Below are 21,899 nucleotides of genomic sequence, written 5' to 3'. Positions count from 1 at the left end.
GATTCTGTATAGGCTAAGTATTTGTTTTATTCTTTTTTCATTTCATTATTAATATGACTCCAGCAAACCGGTCCAGTAGCAATTCCCTTTCGTTGCTCAATCAATGCATTCACTATCGGTTGTTTTCAATCATGAAAAACCATTACAGCCTATCTAATTTAATTTTATGGGAGCCCATTCTCGCTAGGAAAGAAATGTCAGACATTGAAAATAAATTATTATAATTTTGACTGAAAAATAGTGACTTGGCAGGCCCCCTATCCTATTGACTAGCCTGAACGCTTTCTCATCATTTAGTTTCAAGTAAAAATGTCAACCTTTTCTCTTATAGTTTTACTATCAATAAATTGTGATTGGGATCTCACTTAGCCTTCAACATATTCTAAAAGTTGACTTACACATATTTCGACATTCTATTTCAGCTTATTTTGATTTCAACTATATAGCATTTGAGTGTTTTTAGTTGCTCAGCCTAAAATTCAGATTAAAATTTAGATATAGTATCGCATAATTTTGAGTAAGTTAATCCTACCCATAGGTCCTGCCAGAAGTTTTTTATTTATTTATTTAGCCTATGTCCATTTTTCCCAATTTCTTTTTGGAAATTAAATTTCAAACTAGCCTACTGTATCTACTACTGTAATGGACAGTGTAATTTGAAAACGTCATCTTAAAACAAAAATAAGAGAAAAAGTTAGAGACCCATGGGATATGTCCTGCTGTTTTGAGTGTATGAGTTTTTCTATCCAAACTGTCTAGTTTCACCTTTTTTTCACTGTTCATCTTCCTCCCTTTTAAATTTATTTTCAAAACATTATAAAGAAAATCTCATTACCGGAGAAGACAGTTGTAGCATGCAGCGGAATTCGTTGTACAAAAAGAAAACATGTGAAAACAAATACAGAAACACAACAGAAAGTTATCTAACATCAAAGTCACAGCACATTTTAATATTTTTGTATATCTTTTATTTATCACATTGTTTCACTGGAGGATATTTTTAAATAACTCATCACTGATCTTATGGATATGGACATAGAGATTTTGATAAAGACAAAGTAAAGAAACAAGACCAAACCAACATGTAACAATACATTTTTAAAGCATATATTGACTTTAAAGCTTGTTCAAAAAATTATGTAGGTTTCTCCTTTTCTTAATTTCCCTGTCTTTGTGTCTTCTTCTAGATTAGTTCCTATATATATTTAGAAGCTATACTATAGTTTACCCCAAAGTGAAAATAAATGTTACTGACGACATGTTAAGCTGTTACCATGTGACTTAGTCAGAACGAGGGTATATACAGTATTAGATGTTCTTGTTATTCTTGGTGGGGTGACATCAACTCTATGGGACAGATTGGTAACGTTATTACTAATAAGAACTATGCAAGATGTGAGATTTCAGTGACATCCGGTGGACAAGCTGGCCTTGAGTGGTGATGACAATAGAATCTCAGTGAGCTCCACACAGTCCAAGTAGGACTGCCTCATAATGTCCCTTTGTGTCCATCTGAGAAACACAGACAAAGATGTGGTCAGTGAAAAGACTCTGAGACTTCATTATCACAAATGCAGCCATTAAGGAATATGTATATATATAAATATATATATATTTAATACCAGTATGTGCTCCTGTAGGCTGTTGTCATACATGGCCCTGTACTCCTCAATGATCTTCTGGAGGTCGACCTCAGAGCGGCTGACCAGCACCCTGATCAGTGTCTCCTCACATGTGCCGTGGCCCTGAGAGAACGGAGCAGGTACAAATAAAAAATGCCTTAAAAAAAGCTTCACTCTGTAGGTTCACTACTCACCGTGTTTGGTTTGGGAGGATATCGGGTAAATTTGTGTACCATCGATTCGCTATACATTATATCTACGTATGGTTTGCCCATGACCAATGAATGCAATTACTCCAAAATCCCAAACTTGAACTACTTTATGTCTTTATGTTAGGATACATAGATATAAATAAATGTCAAAACAGTTGTTGTGGGAAAAGATTGTGGTAAGATTATGATATGGTTGCGTATGCAAAAATGAAAATAAAACTTCACACACACACACACACACACACACACACACACACACACACACACACACACACACACACACACACACACACACACACACACACACACACACACACAGAGAGATATGCACCCTGACATACAGTGAAAGAGAGAAGGTTGGTACCCACCTTCATAGCCAGATGGAGCTTCTCAGCGAAAAAAGCTGGCTTGCTCCAGGCACATTTCACTAAAGGTCAAAGAGACATAAACATTATGAATGAAAATGTGATGAACCAATGTGCCCTTGTGCCACATACCGGAGAATAGAATGTGCAGATATACAGTAGTACTGGGTTTGGGTCTCTCCATGTTGATTTTTTTTTCACTTGCACTTGTTTAGCAGGACATTTGAATTTAAATGTGTACATTTAAGGTTGTTCTATTGGTAAGAAGCTGACTGAGAAAACATTTTCAGTGCCTTTTAAATTTGTTCTGCATATAGACTGTCCCAATACTAACAAGATAATTCAATAATCCATGAAAAATAAATTCAAATCAGAGGTAAAACATATGAAATCCTCCTTTACCAATGTCAATCATGCAGTCTTCAATGTCTCCCCGCAGCTCCATGTCCAGGGCTTTAGGTAATGTGACGTCACTGAGGCAGGCGTATTGCTGGAAGGCTAGCAGGTAAACAAGACAAAAGGTATTTATGGGTAAATGGGCTACTTTTGTCAACAATGTGTGAGATCACTAAATTCCCCGCTATATGGGGCCCAGTGCTGCGGCACTTAGGGAACCAAAAGGTGTGAGGTTTGCCCCAGTTTGGTTTTTGTTTTAGCTTTGTTTTGTTTCTTGTGTATTTAGAGCTTATTTTCTTAATCATTTTGTCTTAGTTATTTATTTCACTTTGTTTCTGTATTCCTTGTCTGTTTCTGTGAGGGAGGGGGAGGGGGGAGGGGGTTGGGTGTTGTGTATGTGTTTACTTATTCTGTATGTTTTGTCCATATGTATAAACCATAATACCACAAAAAAAAAGTAAAAAAAAAAAAAAACAATGTGTGAGATCATTGCATACACCACACACATTCCTGGAATTTAAAAAACTGTCTTTAGCGGGTTTGAAAGGAGGTTATTTGGGACAAGGTTATCATTGAGCTGAACTACAAAAGACAAACAACGTTGCTGTTAGAAGGCTGTTGCTGTACACAAAAACAGCTCATGAGGCTCTACCTTAGAGGGAGAGGTTATGTTTGCTTTTATCAACTTGTCATGTAAGGTATGTGGCACAACAAAATGTTGTGAATGGGGCATTGCCATGTTGAAAGAGCATGTGTGGTTATATAAAGCTTATCTTGATACACAAATGTAATGAAAACTAAAGAATATATTGCCTCATATGTCTGTTTTTCACTTTCCTTAAAATGAACAAGCCATGGATTTTGCCGATAAGGTCTGAATATAAATATTTTGAGAAATCAAGCCAGCTTTGGGCGTGTCCCACGTGTGAGCTGCAGGTGTGTGGTTCCACCTGTTTGTCCAGGGGCATGTGATGTGTTCACTTTGAAATGAAGGTTTTGTCTGTGTCTGACTATCTGATGAGTCAAACCCTACAACCGAAGCTCTCGCACACATTTGAAACATTTCAAGCATTCACTCACTCACTCTTAGAGAGCTGCTTCCCACTCCGTTTGGTCAGGATGTCGATGAAGGCGGAGATATCCACTCCCTTTGTGTTCTCCCCTGCCTCAAACAGAGTCTGCAACAAGTACAAACTCATAGTTTATATTAATGTTCTCAAGACTTTTACATGAAAGGATAAGGCTGGTGGTGATATTCTATACGTTTCTTATTGTCAACAATTGATCCCACTAGCAAGTTGTTGTTGTTATTACGCCAATATCATCCTTTAAAAAGTGGATTGTCCTGATTTTACCTCTGCTTCCCTTCGGGCCAGATCTATGTCGACTTCAGTGCTCTCATCTTTCTCAGCTTTCAACATGGCCAGGAGGGCCGTGGTGAAGTCTCCACTGGTCTCATCCTTAATGACTTCCTCCAGATCTTTGTCATACTCTGAGAGGACAAAGAGACATTTTAGCACAAGTACACATTGTACCAACAGATCAAAATGTTGCGGTTAAAGCTGTTATTTAAATGCTTACAGCACACATGACTTGGTGATTACAGTGCTGCACTATGTAGGAATTCAGTGTTTTTTTCTAATGATGCATGCACGCACTGGACAACAAGTCAGGTAAATACCTAAGCTTAAAATGTGGAAAACGTTCAGGAAATCAGCTCAGCACATGCACACACACACCCCCAACACATAACAGAGTAAATCAACTGAATCGGTACACAAACCTTCTTTGAAGACCCTCTTCAGCTCTCTGATCTCTTGGTTGGATCGTGTTGCCAGAACCTCCACCAGGACGTCTTCATGAGTGCCAAAACCCTGTTGGAATAGTGTAAATGTAAGGTAAAATATTAGAAACATTGGATACATTGAGAGAGAGATTCCTAAGAGTGACATTGTGAAATAATATCCTCTGTTATTTAATACATAAAGTGTTGATATTTACCTTAGTGGCTGACCTGAGCAGGTAAGCGTCAAAGTGAGCGGGTGTCATGAGCAGAGCCAGAGAGACATCCTCTAAATCTGACCTGAGAGCAGATTTCAGAGCTTTATCCAGCCTCTGCAACAGGGACAACACTGGATAAATGTTCAAATTCCACACATAGTAAAGTAAAGTAAGAAAGTTTACTGATTGAGAGCAAGTAGAAAGGGACCAAATGCAGCAAACAAACAAGTACGGCTAGTTAGTTGTTTTGTACTTTTGGGTTAATACCAGTTTCTTGTGAAAGTTTTTTTTTTTTTAAGATATTTTTTGGCAGAGTTGAAATGGGGCAGAGAGGGGAGTGACATGCAGAGAACGACCGCGGGCTGGAATCGAACCCGGACCCATGGGGGGGACGCCCTACCAACTGAGCTAAGGGCGCCCCATGAAAGTTCATTTTAACCAGTTAAATGTTCCTCTGTCACTTAGATCTTAAAAAAGTAGTGCAACAGCAGCTCAAATATTGAGTCATGGGGCCTATCCGAAAACTTTTTTTTTCATAGGAAATTTCCTTTCCTATCGAGATGAACCGGAAGTACTCGGCGGATAGGTGATCCGAATTCCCAAAATGCTTAGGAAAGGCATAGGAAAGGAGCCTCGATTCATCCTTTAACCCTCCTTTAGCATAGGTTACTCCTGACCAACCTATGCTAAAGGAAAGGAGATAGTGGTATCCCATAATCCTTTACGGCGGCAAGATTTAAAGCAACAAGCCGCCGCCGGAGTTTACCGACTCTACACGAATACGAACGAGAGGCAAAACAGAAGAGAGGAGAGGAGAAGAGAAGAGAGGAAGATTTAATTCAGCTAAAATAAAAATACCCCCCCCCCCATTAAGATAATAAAGAACTCATAAAAGACCAATCATAATTTAGTTATTTTCGTAGCACATAATTTACACCATAAGAAAATAAAATACCAACTTCACATTTAATGAAGTTACTGGGGGCAGTTAATTTCAACATTAACACAAGTGTAGCCTCTTTTTATTCCACATGTGAATTGAGATATAAGGGAGTGATTCTCACTCTGTTGGCGACAACCTGATTAAAATCAATATGAAAAGAACACATGGATCAAACGAGCGCTTGTTGTAGTCAATTTTCGGAGAATAGTGTAGTTTCACGCTAGTGACTCACGTCAGCAATACTCGCCGTCGCGCAATGACGTCGGTTAGGAAAGGTGGAGTCGAATTCATTTGAAACAGCGCTGTCCTTTCCTATGTTCGATAGGAAGCACCTTTCATCTCTCCTTAACCCCGATGACGTTTAGGGGTTAAGGCATAGGAAAGGAGGCTTATAGGTTAGGAGATTGGACTTTTCGGATAGGCCCATGATCTCAGAAAACTGATTAATGTGAGTTACACGGCAAAAGCTATTTAAAGTTTTCTACTTAGCAAGCAAAACCAATACTGGTCATATCAGACAAGGTTGAAGCAGCAAAACACTTGAGTGTATTGAATTGAGTTGTTTCATAGTCATATATTTAAGTATAAATAAGCATAATAATGTTGTTAAGTAAAACAAAATAATTAAAAAATGAAACAGATCAACAATTCATACAATGATAAAATAAGAATAGCAAAAGCAGCTTTAATTTTGATGGATCTGGACTGAATGACTTGTTGCCATCATAATGTTTGACCTCATCTGTGTTGCAAATGTGTAAAATCTCAAAGCACTTCACATAGTGAGGACAGGAAGAGAGGACCAGATGGATATTTGGCTTATTGTGTTTAGCGTGTTGCTGATTTAGCATTATTGCTAAGACTTGACTGTCTTGGTGAGAAATGAATGACTCACCTCCCCAGAGGACGCTTCATAGACTACTTTGATCTTCTGTCTCTGCTCGTTGTTTCTCTTCACCAGGACTGATATAATCACGTCCTCGTCCACGTCTGTGAGGGAAAAGTCGTATTTACTTTTCTGTCATTCATGAAGGACACATTCACCCTCAGTAATTTATGAAGTTTAAAGGTCACCATTGCAACAATCACTTTTTCATGGTTTTTCAATATTACTATGGGTGTGTCTACAGACTCTCTAAGTATAAGAAACATCATGCAAACATCTCTCTTTTTCTCCACCTTCCCCTTTCTGAAAACCTGTGTTCAAAAACCAGTCAGATTAAATAGTGCTGAAACGGAGCGTTTCAGACTGAGGCTGAAAAGAGGAAATTCAGCAATGACACTGTGAGAAATATCAATGTTTTTTTGGACACTACACCATGAAAACTGTTCCCATTGAAACCCACTTTACAATTTTGCACCAGAAAATGAGCTTAATATGTGACCTTTAAATTGTACACATAACACATAGTAAATATAAGTGAGCATACGCACCTTTGCTGTCAATGGCAGCCTGAAGAACCGATGCATCACTGCTTGCGTTGAAGTTTGGATATGGGGCCACCGTTCCATAATACTTAGGTTTGGGCTTACCCTTCACCTAGAACAGACAGGAATACAGAGGCTTTACCAACTGCAGCTGCTGAAAAACACCCGCAATTTAAAGCTACAGATCGGTTTTCAGGTTTGTTGATTTTTTTATTCATTCCAGTTTCACCACAGGGCAGGGCGGGGTAACAGGAAACATGGAGGAAAGCAAGAAAAGGTGACAACAAGCAGAGCAGCCAGGGTTTAAAGAGCTACAGGCAGCTGTTAGAAAGTAAATGTACTGAAAAACAATAGACTTAATTTGGAATCCAAATACTCCTAAACACATAAAAAAACAGAATGTCCAGCTTCTCATTCATTTCCAGATTTGTGTTTGTGGTCATTCTACTCATTCATGAAAACTTTGATTTAAATTGCAAAACCTAAAACTGGATAACATTATATGTCAACGTGGCTGCAGTGAGCAGGATCTCAAACTCACTGTGACAGTGTCATCTCCTGGGTCTCTGTCATGGATGACACTTTTGAAGAATTTCTTGAAGAAAGACATGTTTCCTCGGCTTGGAAGCTTGAACCAGAAACCAAAGAACAATGCTGTAGAGTGGGGACAAAAAAGATATAAAGTATAATAATTATTTGAAATATGTTGAAAATTATTGAAATATGTGATCTTCTACATATTCAAACATCCAAGAAAACACCTTACCTGTGCTACTTGAGATAGTGTTCACACGGTAGATGGTAGACACAGTGAAACAGTCTTCAGTCACTGTATGTAACTTTCTGTGCGGTGGCTCCACCCATGTGTGTGCAGGTGATTTTCAGGCAGGGCATCAGCCAATAGCATGCCATCTCTCAGGGATGACATTCCTGTATGGTGACAGTCGGGTTTGGGCACTTGTGACTGGCTGGGTGACTCCTCTGTACAGACTTGTATTGTAAATACAGCGAGAGCCTAACCCTTTACTAAAACCAGTTCTCACGCACGCATGCACGCACACACTCGCTCGCTCCCATGCACACACACACACACACCTGAGACAACATATTATTGTTGTGGTGGCACAAATCATTTTTGCCACATTTGTATGTAATCTATATTCAATCTGTCCTGTTTGCTAATTGAAAAACCAATTAACAGATAAGAAAATAAATAAAATGATGTTGAAATAAAACGAAAATAATGAAAAGAAACCGAGATGCTGCAAAGATGTTATTAAAAGATTTAAAACTTTATTGCAAAGTCAGAATTATACCGTTATACAGTTTGTGAAAATAAAAGAGAAAACAAGACAGCACAGATGTGTCAGTGATTGAAAATCAACAGTAATTAACATAACGTACAAGATTACAAACTGACAGTGTCTGCCCAGCTTTAGACCCACATGGGCAGAACCATGGTTCAACATCACTATTCCTTCCTTCGTGAATGAGAAGAAGTTACTCAAGACTAAATTGAGGTTAATACTGCACTCTGTTGCAAAATGGTTCCATAAGTTACAGTTTGCAATAGCTATCGTTTTCAAAGATAAACCCTGAATTGTTGTCCTCGTCAGTAAAGGTGGAATTCAACTGTTCTGGAGAAAGCATTTTGTCGAAAAAACTTTTTGTCAAATTCAATGAATATCTCCTCACGATGCAGTACTTGTAAAATCTAGTGTTAATACAAAGCATAAGGTCTGTCAATGGGCATGTTGCTAGCTTCGGTTCGACCCTTTTGTTTACATACCCTTTGTGTACATACCAGATTACAGAGCCTAGGCTGTGTATTAACACCAGTACTGACAGGTTGCGGAGATATTGTCGGATTTTGACAAAAGGGGAATTTGACAACAAGTGTTCTCCAGAATCGCTGACTCCACCTTAAGGGAACATGAAGACCCTAATGACGGCCTCTTGTAACAGAAAAGCCACAATCTCAATGTAAGGTGTGTGTGCCTATTTATGTCTCCACTCCAGCTGTGGAATGAAAATACACTTGTGGCAGTGTTATCTCTGTGGAGGGGGCCCCCCTCTCCCGCGGCCTCTGCCTCGGCCCGGCCCGGGGCCCTGCCCGGGGGGTCCTCTGGGTCCGGGCCCCTGGTTGACTGGCCTGCCTCGCCCGGGAGGGTTTGGTGAAGATGCCAGGGCCACGTCTCTCTGCAGGTTCACTCCTCTACCAGCAGAGCCAGGCTTGGTCTTAGTTGGCTTTGCATCTGGCTCTGGTTTCTTTTCTGTTCGGACAGAGATATTAATGAATCGGATGAATCTTTAGATTTACAGTCCAACCTGTCAGTTTTGAATTTAGAGCCTTAAAGCAGAATCAAGGGACATATTTTTATTAATATACATGTTACATTGCTCTATATTCATACAGCAAATACTTATACTATGTGCAGGATTCATAACACATGTCTCTCAGTCACTCCACTCTGTAGTTATCGGTACAGAAACTTTTCTTGTAACTTTTCTGCCCTGCTGTCTGTTTTGATGTTTTTTTATCATGTTTTATCGTACTTGAGGATCTGAGGTGACACTAGATAACTTGTTGCTTGAAGACTGCTGTGTGTTAATGTGGGGACTTGGGAACGAGGGAGGGGACTGCTAACTGCAGTTACTGACAGGAAGTTAGCTAAAATGATCCAACCACTTACTTCTGCTTTAATACTTCAAAAAATACATCACAGCTGTTAGTATAAACACATATACTGTTATAAACACATGTCATGTTTAACCCTGGAAAACATATTGATTTTGGAGACATTTAGTAGCGTGTTACTACTTCATATGTCTGTATGTGATGATCAGCTGTTGAGGAGTTTACTGACCAGGCTCTGGGGGAGGAGCCAGGGATCGGTTGGGCATCAGGTCCTCCAGGTCTTTCATCACCTGGTTGGTGCTGTCCGTGTTGTTCCTGCGGTTTTTCTCTTCATCTCGAGCCTGAGACGGAGAGACACAGACACAGAGACAGAGAGACAGAGAGAGTAGGTGATGGTCAGAAAAGAGTGTAAAGATAATGAAAGAACAATAGAATCTGAGAGAGAGAGAGAAAATCAAGAGGAGGCCCAAAACAAGCATTTTAAAAGGTCACATATGCAAAATGCACTTTTTCATGTTTTTTCAACATTAATATGGGTCCCCACCGGTGTGACTATAGACTCCCAAAGTATGAGAGAAAAAAATCCAGTCATTTATCTCCCCTTATGACATCATGATGGGAGAAGCCACACCCACTCATTACCAACCTAACTTAGCACTTCCTCCACCCGTTATATTCAAACCTACAGTTAGATTCAGGGCAGAGCAGACACAGAATAGAAAGAGGAGATTCAGCAATGGACACTACACCATGAAAACAGTTTCTGGTAGAAACTCACATTTTAAACCTGAAAATAAGCATTATATGTGTTCATATATTACTAATTTCAACAGTCTGCTGTTCTGAAGCAGCACCCCATCACTGTATATGCACATTGTACACTTGTATCTCCATTCTTTACTTACCATCTGCATCTTCTTCTTCAGCTCATTGTTGGCGTTTTGGTAGGCCTCAGACACAGAGTTCAGATAGTAGATGGCCAGTCTGTATAGGTGAAATGACAGGATTTGTGGTTTTGCATTGGCTATTCTGCTGCCTTTTTAGTAGACACACTCAACAACAACAACTTGTCATGTGTGTAATTTGACTATGTAGCTTATTTTGTTCGTAAAAGCGCTCCAGAAATGCATTTCTACATATCCCTACATATTATTTTTTTGATTTCTAAAATAAAAATTTCACATGTATTCAAATATTTCTGAAACAATTGTATTACAAATAATAAATAGTTTTAATGTAAAATTACTTTTAATGTAAGTAATCAACGGGCAAAGTTTCATGATGATATCTACAAGTTAAAAAATTGACCCTATTCTTTTATTCTGTGTCTCCTTTACACTCACACCATGAGCAGCACAGCTGGTATGATGAGGCCTGGGTTGGCTGCATAGCCGAAAAGTGTCCCCAGGAAGGCTGGCAGGTCTAGGTCAATCGTTTCCATGATTACGTCAAACATCTTCTTCTTCCCACTGCAAAAACATCAGCAAGTACAGTACAGTCTATGGTACTCACACACACTCATTTCCAAATGTATGCTCCTATAACATACAGGTGTAGCTATCTCAAAACATTGGAATATCAATGAAAATATGTTTTTTCTTCTGTAAATGAATTCAAAATTAGAAACTTTCATATATTCTAGATTCCTTACACATGAAGTGAAATGAATCTAGAATAAACATACTTTTGACAGTAAGTTTGACAGTTTTGAATTATAAATCCTTTTTTCTATATAGGTTTTATGTTATCTAATATTTTGAGATACTGGATTTTTTTCATTCTATGAGCTGTAAGCCATAATCATCTGAATTAAAACAAGAGAGGCCTGACATATTTCACTTTGTGTGTAATGAATCCAGAAATTTATGAAAGTTTACTTTTTGAATGGACTTTTGAATGAATCCCCCCCCCCCTCCCCACAAAAAAAATGTGTATGTAAATGCTGCTACCTGAAGGGGCCACAGTCAAAGGAAGGCGGCAGGGTCATGATGGTGTAGACGACAGGTAACAGACTGAGGAAGAGGATGAGCAGCAGCAGCCCCATGTAGAAGTTGTTGGACTTGGAGGCCTTGAAGACTCTCTCGTGGGGGACGTTGGTGGCCATCACGGCCCAACACTGGTAGTACATGGAGCTGAGCAGACGCAGCACGTTGATGCCCACCAGGCCAGGAGCATAGAACGCACCCATCCTGTAATACGCCATGACATCAATGCATGTTACTTAACACATCATTAAATATGAAAGTCTTGCTTTTAGACAATTCTGTTTAGGCTACTAGTACACCACTTGATATGATATTGCTAACATTGTAAAACCAAGTTATGAGCTTTAACCTGAATGATTTCAGAAAAAGAAGAAGACAGAGGAGGAAGGGGATGAAATATAATATAAAACAATGGTGAAGGCAATTTTGTTTTTTTGACACTCAACACTGATATTTTTTAATGTAACATAAATTAAACTTGAAAAAGAAATGTAAAACAATATGTCAGTATAGTTAAAGTACGTTATCCCTTAGAGGTTTCATTAAGCTTTTTAGCATACGAACATATGAAGTACTATTCTGCCGTTAAAACAGATCATATTTAAAAATTTGAGGAACCCACAAACGGAACATATAATAACATGAAAACAGCAAAGTATAATGTATCATGATGTGACATAATGAGAACAGAAAAAATAATTATGTAATAAAAACCGTTGGTGTAACCGGGTAAGGTGATGCTCGTGACACAGAAAAATATAAAGTTCCATAATTAGATGGAGCCCACTACAACATGTAACATAACTGATGGCCATTATAAGTGCTGTTAACAAAGAAAGATGAGTGTCTCCACTGCAACCTGAAGCCCAAACACTGCCACTGTCGATGATAATGATACGGTATCCACTCAGTGATACTGGATACATGCAGCAACACGCACCCATGCATGTAAACTCACACACACACACACAAACACACACACACACACACATACACACACACACACACACACACACACACAAACAAACACACACACACACACGCACACTCACACACACACACGCACGCACACACAAAACACAATAAATAAAGCTCATACCAGATCATCCCTTGATTGAAGATCAATCCAAGAACGTTACCACTGATGTCAAACTCTCCATACGACGGCTAAAGGTGAACACAGAAGATGAACACTTGATGTTTACTGAAAACTTTGCGAAACACAAATCTTTTTATAGACAAAAAGCATTTCATACACAGTCAGTAAAACTGTTCATTCATATGGAAGACCCAAACGGACATGAAATCATACATTTTATTTCCTCTGTTTTGCTGAGATAAGGAGATAATTAACTCATCAAGAGATAACCAAAACTTGTTTCCACGCATTACTTTAAATATTAGATGCAATTCTCAAGATCATAAGTTTATTAAACCGTTATAACGAGAAAACAAGCTTTGATTTCTCGAGGTCATGAGAAAAGGCCAGGATTCCATGTCCGTTTAGGGCTTCCGTACAATATGTCCCTAGGTCAGTAGATAGAGAACTGGATTTCAGGTATGGCAGGCCTACTGGAGCAAAATTAGTAATGAAATTGTAGCAACAACATGTTCAGCCAGAATCAGACTGGTTAATCAAACAAATGATGATATATCCTTTTGATGTGATAATGCTGTTAATGAAAGGTAAGAAGATCATCAACATGAATACAATTTATCGTATGGGGGACACTTGTATCTGAAATTTAACCAAATTCCATGACATTTATCCTTTTGCCATCCCTAGAGCCACAATGCTAACACATCCTAAAAGATACAAACATCACATAGGCCTAATGGGTACCAACAATTTGTTTGCGAATAAAGTTTGATCTGTTATTTTAGAGTTAGACCTTTATCACAGCCAGCAGACATTTGGACGTGTTATCATGAAAAGCACAAGTGTAACAACCAAAAGTTTTCAATTAAGACAAGTTGATATGCCACAGCAGGAAAAGCACAGGTGTAAATAATTCAATGAATGATGGCTGCATTCCATTTAGCTGCTTTAGTTTCAGGGTATTGTGCATTATGGCTCACTGTCACACTATCATGATTTACTGCGACACGTGAATAGAACAGAGACACCGTTCATGTTATTAGTGACGCCAGTGCCTTTCAGTCAAATTGTCTGCGGACAGGCATTGATGCACACAGAAATGGAGGGGCTACTCACTTACGGTTATTAAAAAGTTCCTTTCTTACCGAGGTACTGACATGTCCAAAAGAAAACCTTTTAAATTAAAGGTGGAGTCAGTGATTCTGGTGAATTCTTGTCATCAAAATAATTGTTTTCAAAATCCATGGGTATTTCCTCTGATTCCCACTGTACTGTGTGTGCGCTGAAAAAAGGTCAAGGATAAATACACAGACTAGGCTCTGTAAACGGGCATGTTGCTAGCTACTGTGGGCCCCTTTGATTACATGCCCTTTGTTTACACACCAGTTTACAGTGTGTTGACACCTGATTTCAGCGCACACATACAGGACGGACAGGTAACTGTATTCATTGATTTTGACATAAAGTAATCTAGTAGACAACAAAATCGCTGACTCCACCTTTAACCTTCCTCCTGTGTTAACTTTCTGCTACCATCCATGGTGTTAGCGGGTCGGTTTCGACCCGTGTCTGAAATCAGCTGTAAAAAACACTAAAAACAATTATCTATCATCCTTTTTGTTTCTCATCTCTTGGTTACATTGTTAGGCTTCCTTATCCATGAAAATATTGTTTTTAATATTTTTGGTGTAGGCGGCTGGGCCTTTTTTTTGTCAGTATGCGCCTCAATTTCAGTTTAAAAAATGGTAAAATGAACCTTAAGAGAATCATATATATAAATATTTGGTTGTTGTGTTACCTGATTTATTACTGAGGGGTATGAGAACACATTTCTTAACAACATTTGTTTTATTTATTTTTTCATATTAATATTATTGACCTTGACACCATCTATGGTGTTACCGGTCAATTACGACCCATAAATATGTATTTCAGAAAAGAGCAAAATAACTTTTATTTCAGCATTATAAAAACACACAATGAAAACCAGAACAAGTCACAACACAAAATATAGATTTGTAAGGTCAAATAAACAACAACCAATCAACAAATCAAACCAATCGAAATCAATTACTAGCTCCAAAACTAGTAAAAAGAAACAAGTCTCTGTGTGCATGTGTATGTGTGTGTGTACAGATGTGTGACAAAAAGCAACACTTTCAGTGTTCTTTGCAGAGATATTTCTTGCAGGTAAACCACAATCCGTTTATCTTTCTGTCCTTAGTGCTTCGGTAGACCTGACACCTCTTATTTGTAGAATCAGGTGGCCATTTTCACCAAAAACATGATCCAGAACTTGGCTCACTGTATATCTCCTCATTTTTGAATACTGCAAATAGGAGATGTGCACTCTGCAAGTCACTAACTCTATACTGAATTGACTTCACATGTCTGGATATGCCCGTCTGTTTGTTTCGGTGTTATGCAGGTATAAGGGCAAAAAAAGTCAAAATGAGAACCCCCCCCCAGAGCTCACATGATTGGGAGAGGGGCTGACTGTCATTGTGTTGGCTGACAGTGCACTTATGATTTCAGTTTTGGCTCTAGTTATTGTTTTTTACATCTTATTCTATAACCGGGTCGAAAACGACCCTAACACCACCAGTGTTATAATTTCCACCAGAGCATTTTATAATTAAGTGAAACATTTTTATTTTTTTTTATTTTGTTGAAATAGAGGTTCCTGACAAAGTCAAGAAATTTTGATGCAATAAACAAAATGTAAGTGGTTCTTTTATGCATTTGAAAACCAAAACGGGTCGGTGGCGACCCTAACACGAGAGGAAGGTTAACACGGAGCCAAAAAACAAAAAAGCTTTTACAGGGAGACTCACAAATCCAGCCTCCAGGTCCCAGCACCAGCAGTAGTTCAGAAAGCGCACGATGACAGCTCGGGCAAAGTCACCGATCAGGATGGTCAGGTAGGACACCTGGATGTCCGACACCGTCAGCTTCACAAATTCCTGGAATGACACACATTCAGGGAAAGTGAAATGACCCCAGTTAGTAGGGGCTGTTTTTTTTTTTTAATCCATCTGAACAATTTAATCGAAATCCAGATGATCCCGTTACTAACAACTGTGCAAGAGCAAGATTTATCTCAAATGCATGATTAGAAAAACTGCTCAAGTGAGACCTGACAGAAAACTATGTCAGGATGTTAACCTTATAGAAAACACTTGTGGCTAAAATGTCCCTGTCCCTGTGTCCTATAAAAAATAAAGTATTTTGGTAAATAAGTATTTTGGATCCATTACTATGCCGACGGCGGTCTCCCAGCAGGGTCCTCTGATGACGTCAGCAGGGGGCATGGGGGCCGGGGTGGCTCCGGTGCCGTTGAGCAGGGCAGTTTGGTTAGCGTAGTACTCCTTCATGGCCCAGAGAGAGGCATTCATAATGGAGCCCTCCTGCTCTAACTGAGAGGCACATAGAAGTCACGTAAGTGGGATTGAGAGACCATATGCATGGGGATGTCACTGGAATATCATTGGACGTTGGACTATCCTGGTAAAATGGAAAAGTTATCCCAAGGAAAGTTTAACCTCAGAGCTACAACATTCCCCAAAACATGTGTGTCTTGTGAGAGAACAAATGTCCTTACAATTTGTGCGGTAAAGACATGGAACGAGTCACACACACACACACACACACACACACACACACACACACACACACACACACACACACACACACATACACTGCTGCTGCCATACCTTGGTGTTGACCTCGTCAAACAGAGCAAACAGAAAGGTGTAGAGATTTCCCAGGAAGAGGGCGAAGATGCGTCCCAGCTGCCACTTGAGGGCGATTCGAGGATGGTAGTCCTCCAGCTCGGCGATGGTCTCAAACAGGGGAGGACACACCAGACCCAGCAGGGACATGATCAGCTCCAACTGTCCCATGCAATCAAAATCACAGATAAAATCAGTTAAATAGTTAGTGGGATTGATTTATTTAGTGGTGTTCCAGACTAAGAATTCACATCGGGTCGAAATCTGATTGGTCGAATCTTGTTAAATGTCCAGTATGTTATATCACTGCATATGTCTTGTTCAATGCCTTTATTGGGAGGCCAGACTCAGGGTAACATTAGCTTTGATAGCGGTGGCGTAATAATATTTTTTTCCAATCATCACTCCATGGCTCATTTACCTCGTTCTTCTCGTACCAGCTGAGGTCGTCCCTGTTGGCGAACTCCTGTGACCTCTTCACCACAAAGTAGATGAGGTATCCACTGCCGCCCAGGCTGCAGATGATCATGAAGTTGGCCAGGACTCTGAGGAACCTCCGCAGGTGAATGTTCTCATCCTTCTGGTTCTCCTGCTCGTCCACGATGGACTCCTGTTCTTGTCACAAACGGGGAACAGAGAGGTTTTTGCGGTCATTAGAGAACTTGACCTGCGGTTGACTGCATTGCAACACTAAATGGAACTCTATAGTGGTTCTGGAAACATCCACACTGGTACTGTATGTTTCTCTTGGGTAAATGGTTGCCATAGGTACCTTGAAGCTGGTGGTGATGGAGGCGTACTTGTTGTCCGCGGTCTCTGCGTTGCCTATGAGGTAATCCCAGCTGGTGAACATCTTCCAGGCAAATGTGAACTCTCCTTCGTCCCCGTCCCCACCGCCGACGTCCGCGTTCTTGGCCATTCTGGAAAAGAAAAAAAAATTAAAAAGCCTTCTGTATGGGCTTGTAGGCAGACAAACCATGTACCTTATGAGATGGATCTTGATATTTGCATTACATAACCAAAATAAATCATCTTAATATCTCTGAGTTCCATTAGTTCCCATTTTTCAACTCAAATAAAATCAAGCAGTCGTTTCTCCGAAATCAAATTATTAAAATGGTCAAAATTTGAGTGTGACAGAGCTTTTTTGGTAACTTGAGCAGGAAAGCAAGATGTAACCATGTACGTAGTTGATATTGGGAACGGACTAAATCTGCCTTAAAAAAAATCTAAATTTTAAAAACCCATGTGCCACCACTCTAATTTACAGGGTAAGATATGTTTAATGATGGGGCAGTCTGTCCTGTTTTTAAATATTAAGAGTATGGCCTTGCTGAAAATCAACCACATGAAGCCCCATTCACTCAGATGCCGCTGCAGACTCACGTGCGGATGACGACCATCAGGCTGTAGCCGAAGGTGCCGATCCCCACCATGAGGTAGGACAGAGGCAGCCGGAACTTCAGCAGGCCGATGGTCCTCTGGTCGTTGTAATACCCGTAGAACAGGACTGAATATTTGCAGTAGCCCTAACAAACAAAAAAAATTATCCAATTATTAAAGTTTTTCCTGTCAGTGTCCATTTGAACACTGTAGTTGTGCTGCCGTTTCAGCAAGGATACTAATACTACTACTAAATAATATTCTAGTGGCGTTACTTTTTATTTTATTTTTTTAGAGATATTTTTTTGGCATTTTTATGCTTTATTGATAGTGTAGAGACAGAGTTGAAATGGGGCAGAGAGGGGAGTGACATGCAGAGAACGACCGCGGGCTGGAATCGAACCCGGGTCCGCTGCTGGCCGAGGCCCATGGGGGGGACGCCCTACCAACTGAGCTAAGGGCGCCCCCTCTAGTGGCGTTACTTGACAATATTTTCGTTTGTTATTTCAAGTCGGTCACAAATGTATTTGCTTGATTACTAACACATGAATTGTTTTAAATGTTAAGTAAATTGATTCTCCTTTTTATGTATTTCTTATGTTTAACTCTTTGTAGAATAATCTTTTGAAAATTACCCAATAATACATAAAAAATATAAATTAGTCCAAATCTCCATTATACTGTACATATGAGACTCACCTGGAAGTCCATGAGGACAGAGTAGTCCTGAGCGGTGTCTGCATCTGCTCTGGGCACAGTCTTCCTGGGAACAGACCCATAGGGAAGGCCCATCAGAACCTGGAAAATCAAAAGATAATTAAGCAAGTTTATTTGACTAATATTATTTAAAATATCACTATTTGTGATAGATTCCATCTTGCCATCAGGGCCCCAAGGCTAGGGAACCATTTGCCCATGAAAATAAAGCAGAATGAATGTTTAATTATTTAATGTCTTGTTTAATGCTCAACGTTTTGTTTGAAGTGTCTACGAGGAACTTTCAGTTTGTGTTAATTCTAGCGGCCCCTTTGGACAAAAGTGGTGCTGTTTTTAAGACGCCAGCTGTTGTTCCTGGGTAAGTGTACTCGGACAAAATCATTGATAATAACTTTAGAGGAAAAATTAGACTGTTTATTAAATACTTAAAAGTTACTTTAATTATTTTAAAACATGCTCTGTGACTACTAGATTGTATGATTGCTTTTAAATTCAAAAACAGGAGTCCATCATAGGTCCATCACCTCGGGGATGACCACCAGTCCAAAGGTGAACCCAAAGAGGACCAGGTTCATGCCGTACATCCAGCGCAGGAAGATAAAGTAAGACGCCACAGATGACCCAAAGTGACCTGAGGACATTTGGAGAGGGTTTTTGAGCTCAGCATCTGTTCCACTACATAGGAGTCGCTGTGCTGTACGCAGCATAACTTACTTTCCACCTCTTTGATCTTCCTCTCCCAGGGGATACAGGATGTGCTGAAATTCTCGAAATCCCTCTGGAACTTGATCCATTTCTGGGATAAGGGAAAATAAAAAAAGATGGAAAATTATAGAAGTAAAAAAGCACACAAACATGCAAAAAGCAGACAGAAGATATAAAGATTGAAATGTTTGTACCTATACCTTTGTCATCATCACTTTGTAAGCGTACCACTTCCTGCCTTTTCCTTTGCCCAAAGCTCCTTCAAACTTATCCACAAACTCCTGGGCTTCCCTGTGAAGATAGGTGCCCGTTAAAATGGCATGGATTCATTCATTCGAAATTACAGGTGGTTACTGGTTAGTGAAGCCTACTTCAGGTGCACGAGCCTCCGCTTCATCCTCCACGGCTTGTTCCTGATGGTGGCGATGAGTTTCTTCTTCTCCTCCACCTCCTCCTTCAGCCGGGCCATCTCGCCCTCCGACATGGACTCCTCCTCCTCCTCAGAGTTAGAGTTGGAATCGGATGAACTGCAGGAGATAAAGCCAAAGGGAAATTAGTTTGTCACCGTGAGATGGTCAAAATGATGAGCGTTTGAACTTTAGAAGTAGGCAGATGGCGGCCATCTTCGATCGGACCTCTCACGGTCCGCAAAGGTGAAAATTCTGACTCCCCTCCAAATCTGAAATAAAAACCTCATGGCATGCACTAGCTATGTTAGAAATGTTGGGTAGAATTGTGTATATCCGCTAGAGTCTAGAGACATAATACCTGTCGCCCTTCTTTTTCTTCTTCTTCTTCTTGTCCTTGTCATCATCCTTGTCTTTTCCCTTGTCCTTGCCCTTTCCTTTGGCGTCCCCTTTCTTCCCCTTGCTGTCCTCCTCTTTCTTCCCTCCTTTCTTTGCCGCTCCCTTCTTTCCTTTCTTTCCCTTCTCCACGTCGCTGTCACTGTCCTCGTCACTGTCCTGAGCTTTGCCTCCTTTCTTCTTCTTCTTGGCTGCCGCTGCTCCCCCTCTCTTCTTCTTTGGAGCGTCCTCTTCACTGTCATCGTCCTCACTGTCATGGCCGCCCTTCTTGTTGGGTTTCTTCTTGTTGTTGGCTCCCCTGCGTCTCCTGGGAGCATCGTCCTCTTCCTCATCGTCCTCGTCTTCCTCCTCGCTGGCTGGCTTCTTGCCCCGGCCTCGTCCCTTATTCGCCCCTCCTCTGCCAGCCGCCGGCCTCCTGTTTGTTCTCTTGTTGGAGGCACCATCTACAATGAAGACCCAATAAAACACACACACACAATTGTGATATTAATTTTTCTGGTAATTAAATGAGACTATGGGCTAAACTTCTTTTTATAGCCATAGTGTGTAACTTCTGTCGCTCCCCCATGTGGAATTCTGAGTAATTACAACAACACTGTCTGCGCATTTACATGAGGTAAGCCTTCAGGTGTTCGCACATGGATGTTATTTCCTTCTGCTGTACATCAAGTTTTTTATTTAGCCGTAGAATCAACTGAAACATTTCGTGGCCGCTTCTTGAGCTCCTGCAGGGGGCGACACCAGTTTCTAAATGAGGCCATACTGAGAAATACAGAGAGAGTTTTGTGGAGCTGTTTTGTGTCAACTCATTTGGCAATGGCTTGCATGTAACCGATATTCATTTATGTGAAAAAGTTACTCACTATAACTTTAAATGCTGTTTTGTCCACTTACCATCACTTTCACTGGCGTCCCCCTCCATCTCTATCCCAACTGAGGAAGAACACACACTTATAATTATGTTCTACAATGAACAATGATCAAATTCAGGTCAGGAAACTTTCATCAAAAAATAATGTCATAATTATTACATTAAAAAAAACTGGGCTTGTTCAATATCATCTGGAAGGCTGTTCAATGTCTGAGGTGCATAATAACAGAATGTTACTTCACCATTTCTTGTTCTAACTCTTGGTTCAACCAGTAGGCCAACCGAGGATATATTGCATAAGAATGTCGGAAATGTTTCTCTGGGTGACTGGCAGCCAGTGTAATTATTTAAGCATTGGTGTAATATGCATTTTAGTTCTGGTGAGGACCCTGGCAACGAGGTTCTGAATAATTTGGAGTTGCCAGAGACCATTTTTTCGAAAAAGCCCAATGAACAGACCATTACAGTAGTCCAGTTTAGTAGAAATAAATTCATGGGTAAGCTTTTCTATTGGTCTTCTTATAGCGTTATGTTTCTGACTCGTGCAATATTTTCTAGATGGTAGGCTAACAAGGATTCTGGTTTGCTTTGTTTTGAGAGATGGCTGTCAAGATAAAGGCGACATTCTGTCTTTCTTTTTGGGCTCATTAGAAAATGATCTCTGTTGTCTCTGTATTTAGTTGCAGGAAATTCTCCTGCATTATGTCTTTGATGCAGTGACACAGATAATCAATTGGTTCATAGTCACCTAGTGTAAGTGATATAGAGATTTGCGTATCATATGCATAATTATGGTAGGCTACTTTAATATTTTGTAGAATTAGGGCTGAAGGAAGCAAGTAAAGATTGAACAATATCGGACCCAAAATGGACCCTTGTGGAACCCCGCAAGGCATGGCTATCTGCTCAGACACAAAGTTTTCCAATAGACACAAAATACTTTCTGTAATGGAGATATGACTTGAACCAATTAAGAACAGTTCCTGAGAGTCCCACACAG

General features: G+C 40.0%; 2 protein-coding genes across 2 annotated transcripts; both read right to left on the bottom strand.

The window, feature by feature from the left end:
* Positions 1–951: 951 nt before the first annotated feature.
* Positions 952–7,811, bottom strand: LOC307265108 (annexin A1-like). The gene is made up of 12 exons (XM_080046687.1): positions 7,734–7,811; positions 7,509–7,621; positions 6,974–7,079; positions 6,435–6,529; positions 4,597–4,710; positions 4,379–4,469; positions 3,951–4,087; positions 3,680–3,773; positions 2,602–2,697; positions 2,203–2,261; positions 1,623–1,745; positions 952–1,512 (listed from the first exon to the last, which is right to left on the bottom strand). Exons 2-12 carry the CDS (start codon positions 7,575–7,577, stop codon positions 1,456–1,458), a joined length of 1,041 nt encoding a protein of 346 aa, XP_079902813.1. The 5' UTR covers positions 7,578–7,621; positions 7,734–7,811; the 3' UTR covers positions 952–1,455.
* A 1,205-nt stretch (positions 7,812–9,016) lies between these two features.
* tmc2a (transmembrane channel-like 2a) lies at positions 9,017–20,950 on the bottom strand (the record flags this gene model as incomplete). Its single annotated transcript, XM_080046652.1, has 19 exons — positions 9,017–9,240; positions 9,835–9,946; positions 10,511–10,589; positions 10,949–11,074; positions 11,555–11,794; positions 12,690–12,757; positions 15,524–15,652; positions 15,947–16,105; positions 16,403–16,582; positions 16,842–17,030; positions 17,193–17,340; positions 17,807–17,949; positions 18,503–18,601; positions 19,045–19,151; positions 19,235–19,316; positions 19,426–19,516; positions 19,597–19,752; positions 19,994–20,471; positions 20,923–20,950. The coding sequence occupies 19 exons, from the start codon at positions 20,948–20,950 to the stop codon at positions 9,017–9,019; spliced, it is 2,838 nt and encodes a 945-aa protein (XP_079902778.1).
* Positions 20,951–21,899: the final 949 nt, after the last annotated feature.

The sequence above is a fragment of the Ammodytes marinus genome (genome assembly GCF_949987685.1).
Source record: "Ammodytes marinus genome assembly, chromosome: 18".
Classification (NCBI taxonomy): domain Eukaryota; kingdom Metazoa; phylum Chordata; class Actinopteri; order Uranoscopiformes; family Ammodytidae; genus Ammodytes; species Ammodytes marinus.
The sequence above is the reverse complement of the archived record's forward strand: the minus strand, read 5'-3'. Positions and strand labels throughout refer to the sequence as shown.

What these genes read in the sequence shown, in the direction of transcription:
- LOC307265108 (XM_080046687.1), bottom strand. Translation starts at nt 7,577, where the DNA reads ATGTCTTTCTTCAAGAAATTCTTCAAAAGTGTCATCCATGACAGAGAC. An exon ending in CAGGAGATGACACTGTCACA is followed by an intron (nt 7,080 to 7,508) that starts GTGAGTTTGAGA and finishes TGTCTGTTCTAG; the next exon opens with GTGAAGGGTAAGCCCAAACC. An exon ending in ATGAAGCGTCCTCTGGGGAG is followed by an intron (nt 4,711 to 6,434) that starts GTGAGTCATTCA and finishes TCCCTGTTGCAG; the next exon opens with AGGCTGGATAAAGCTCTGAA.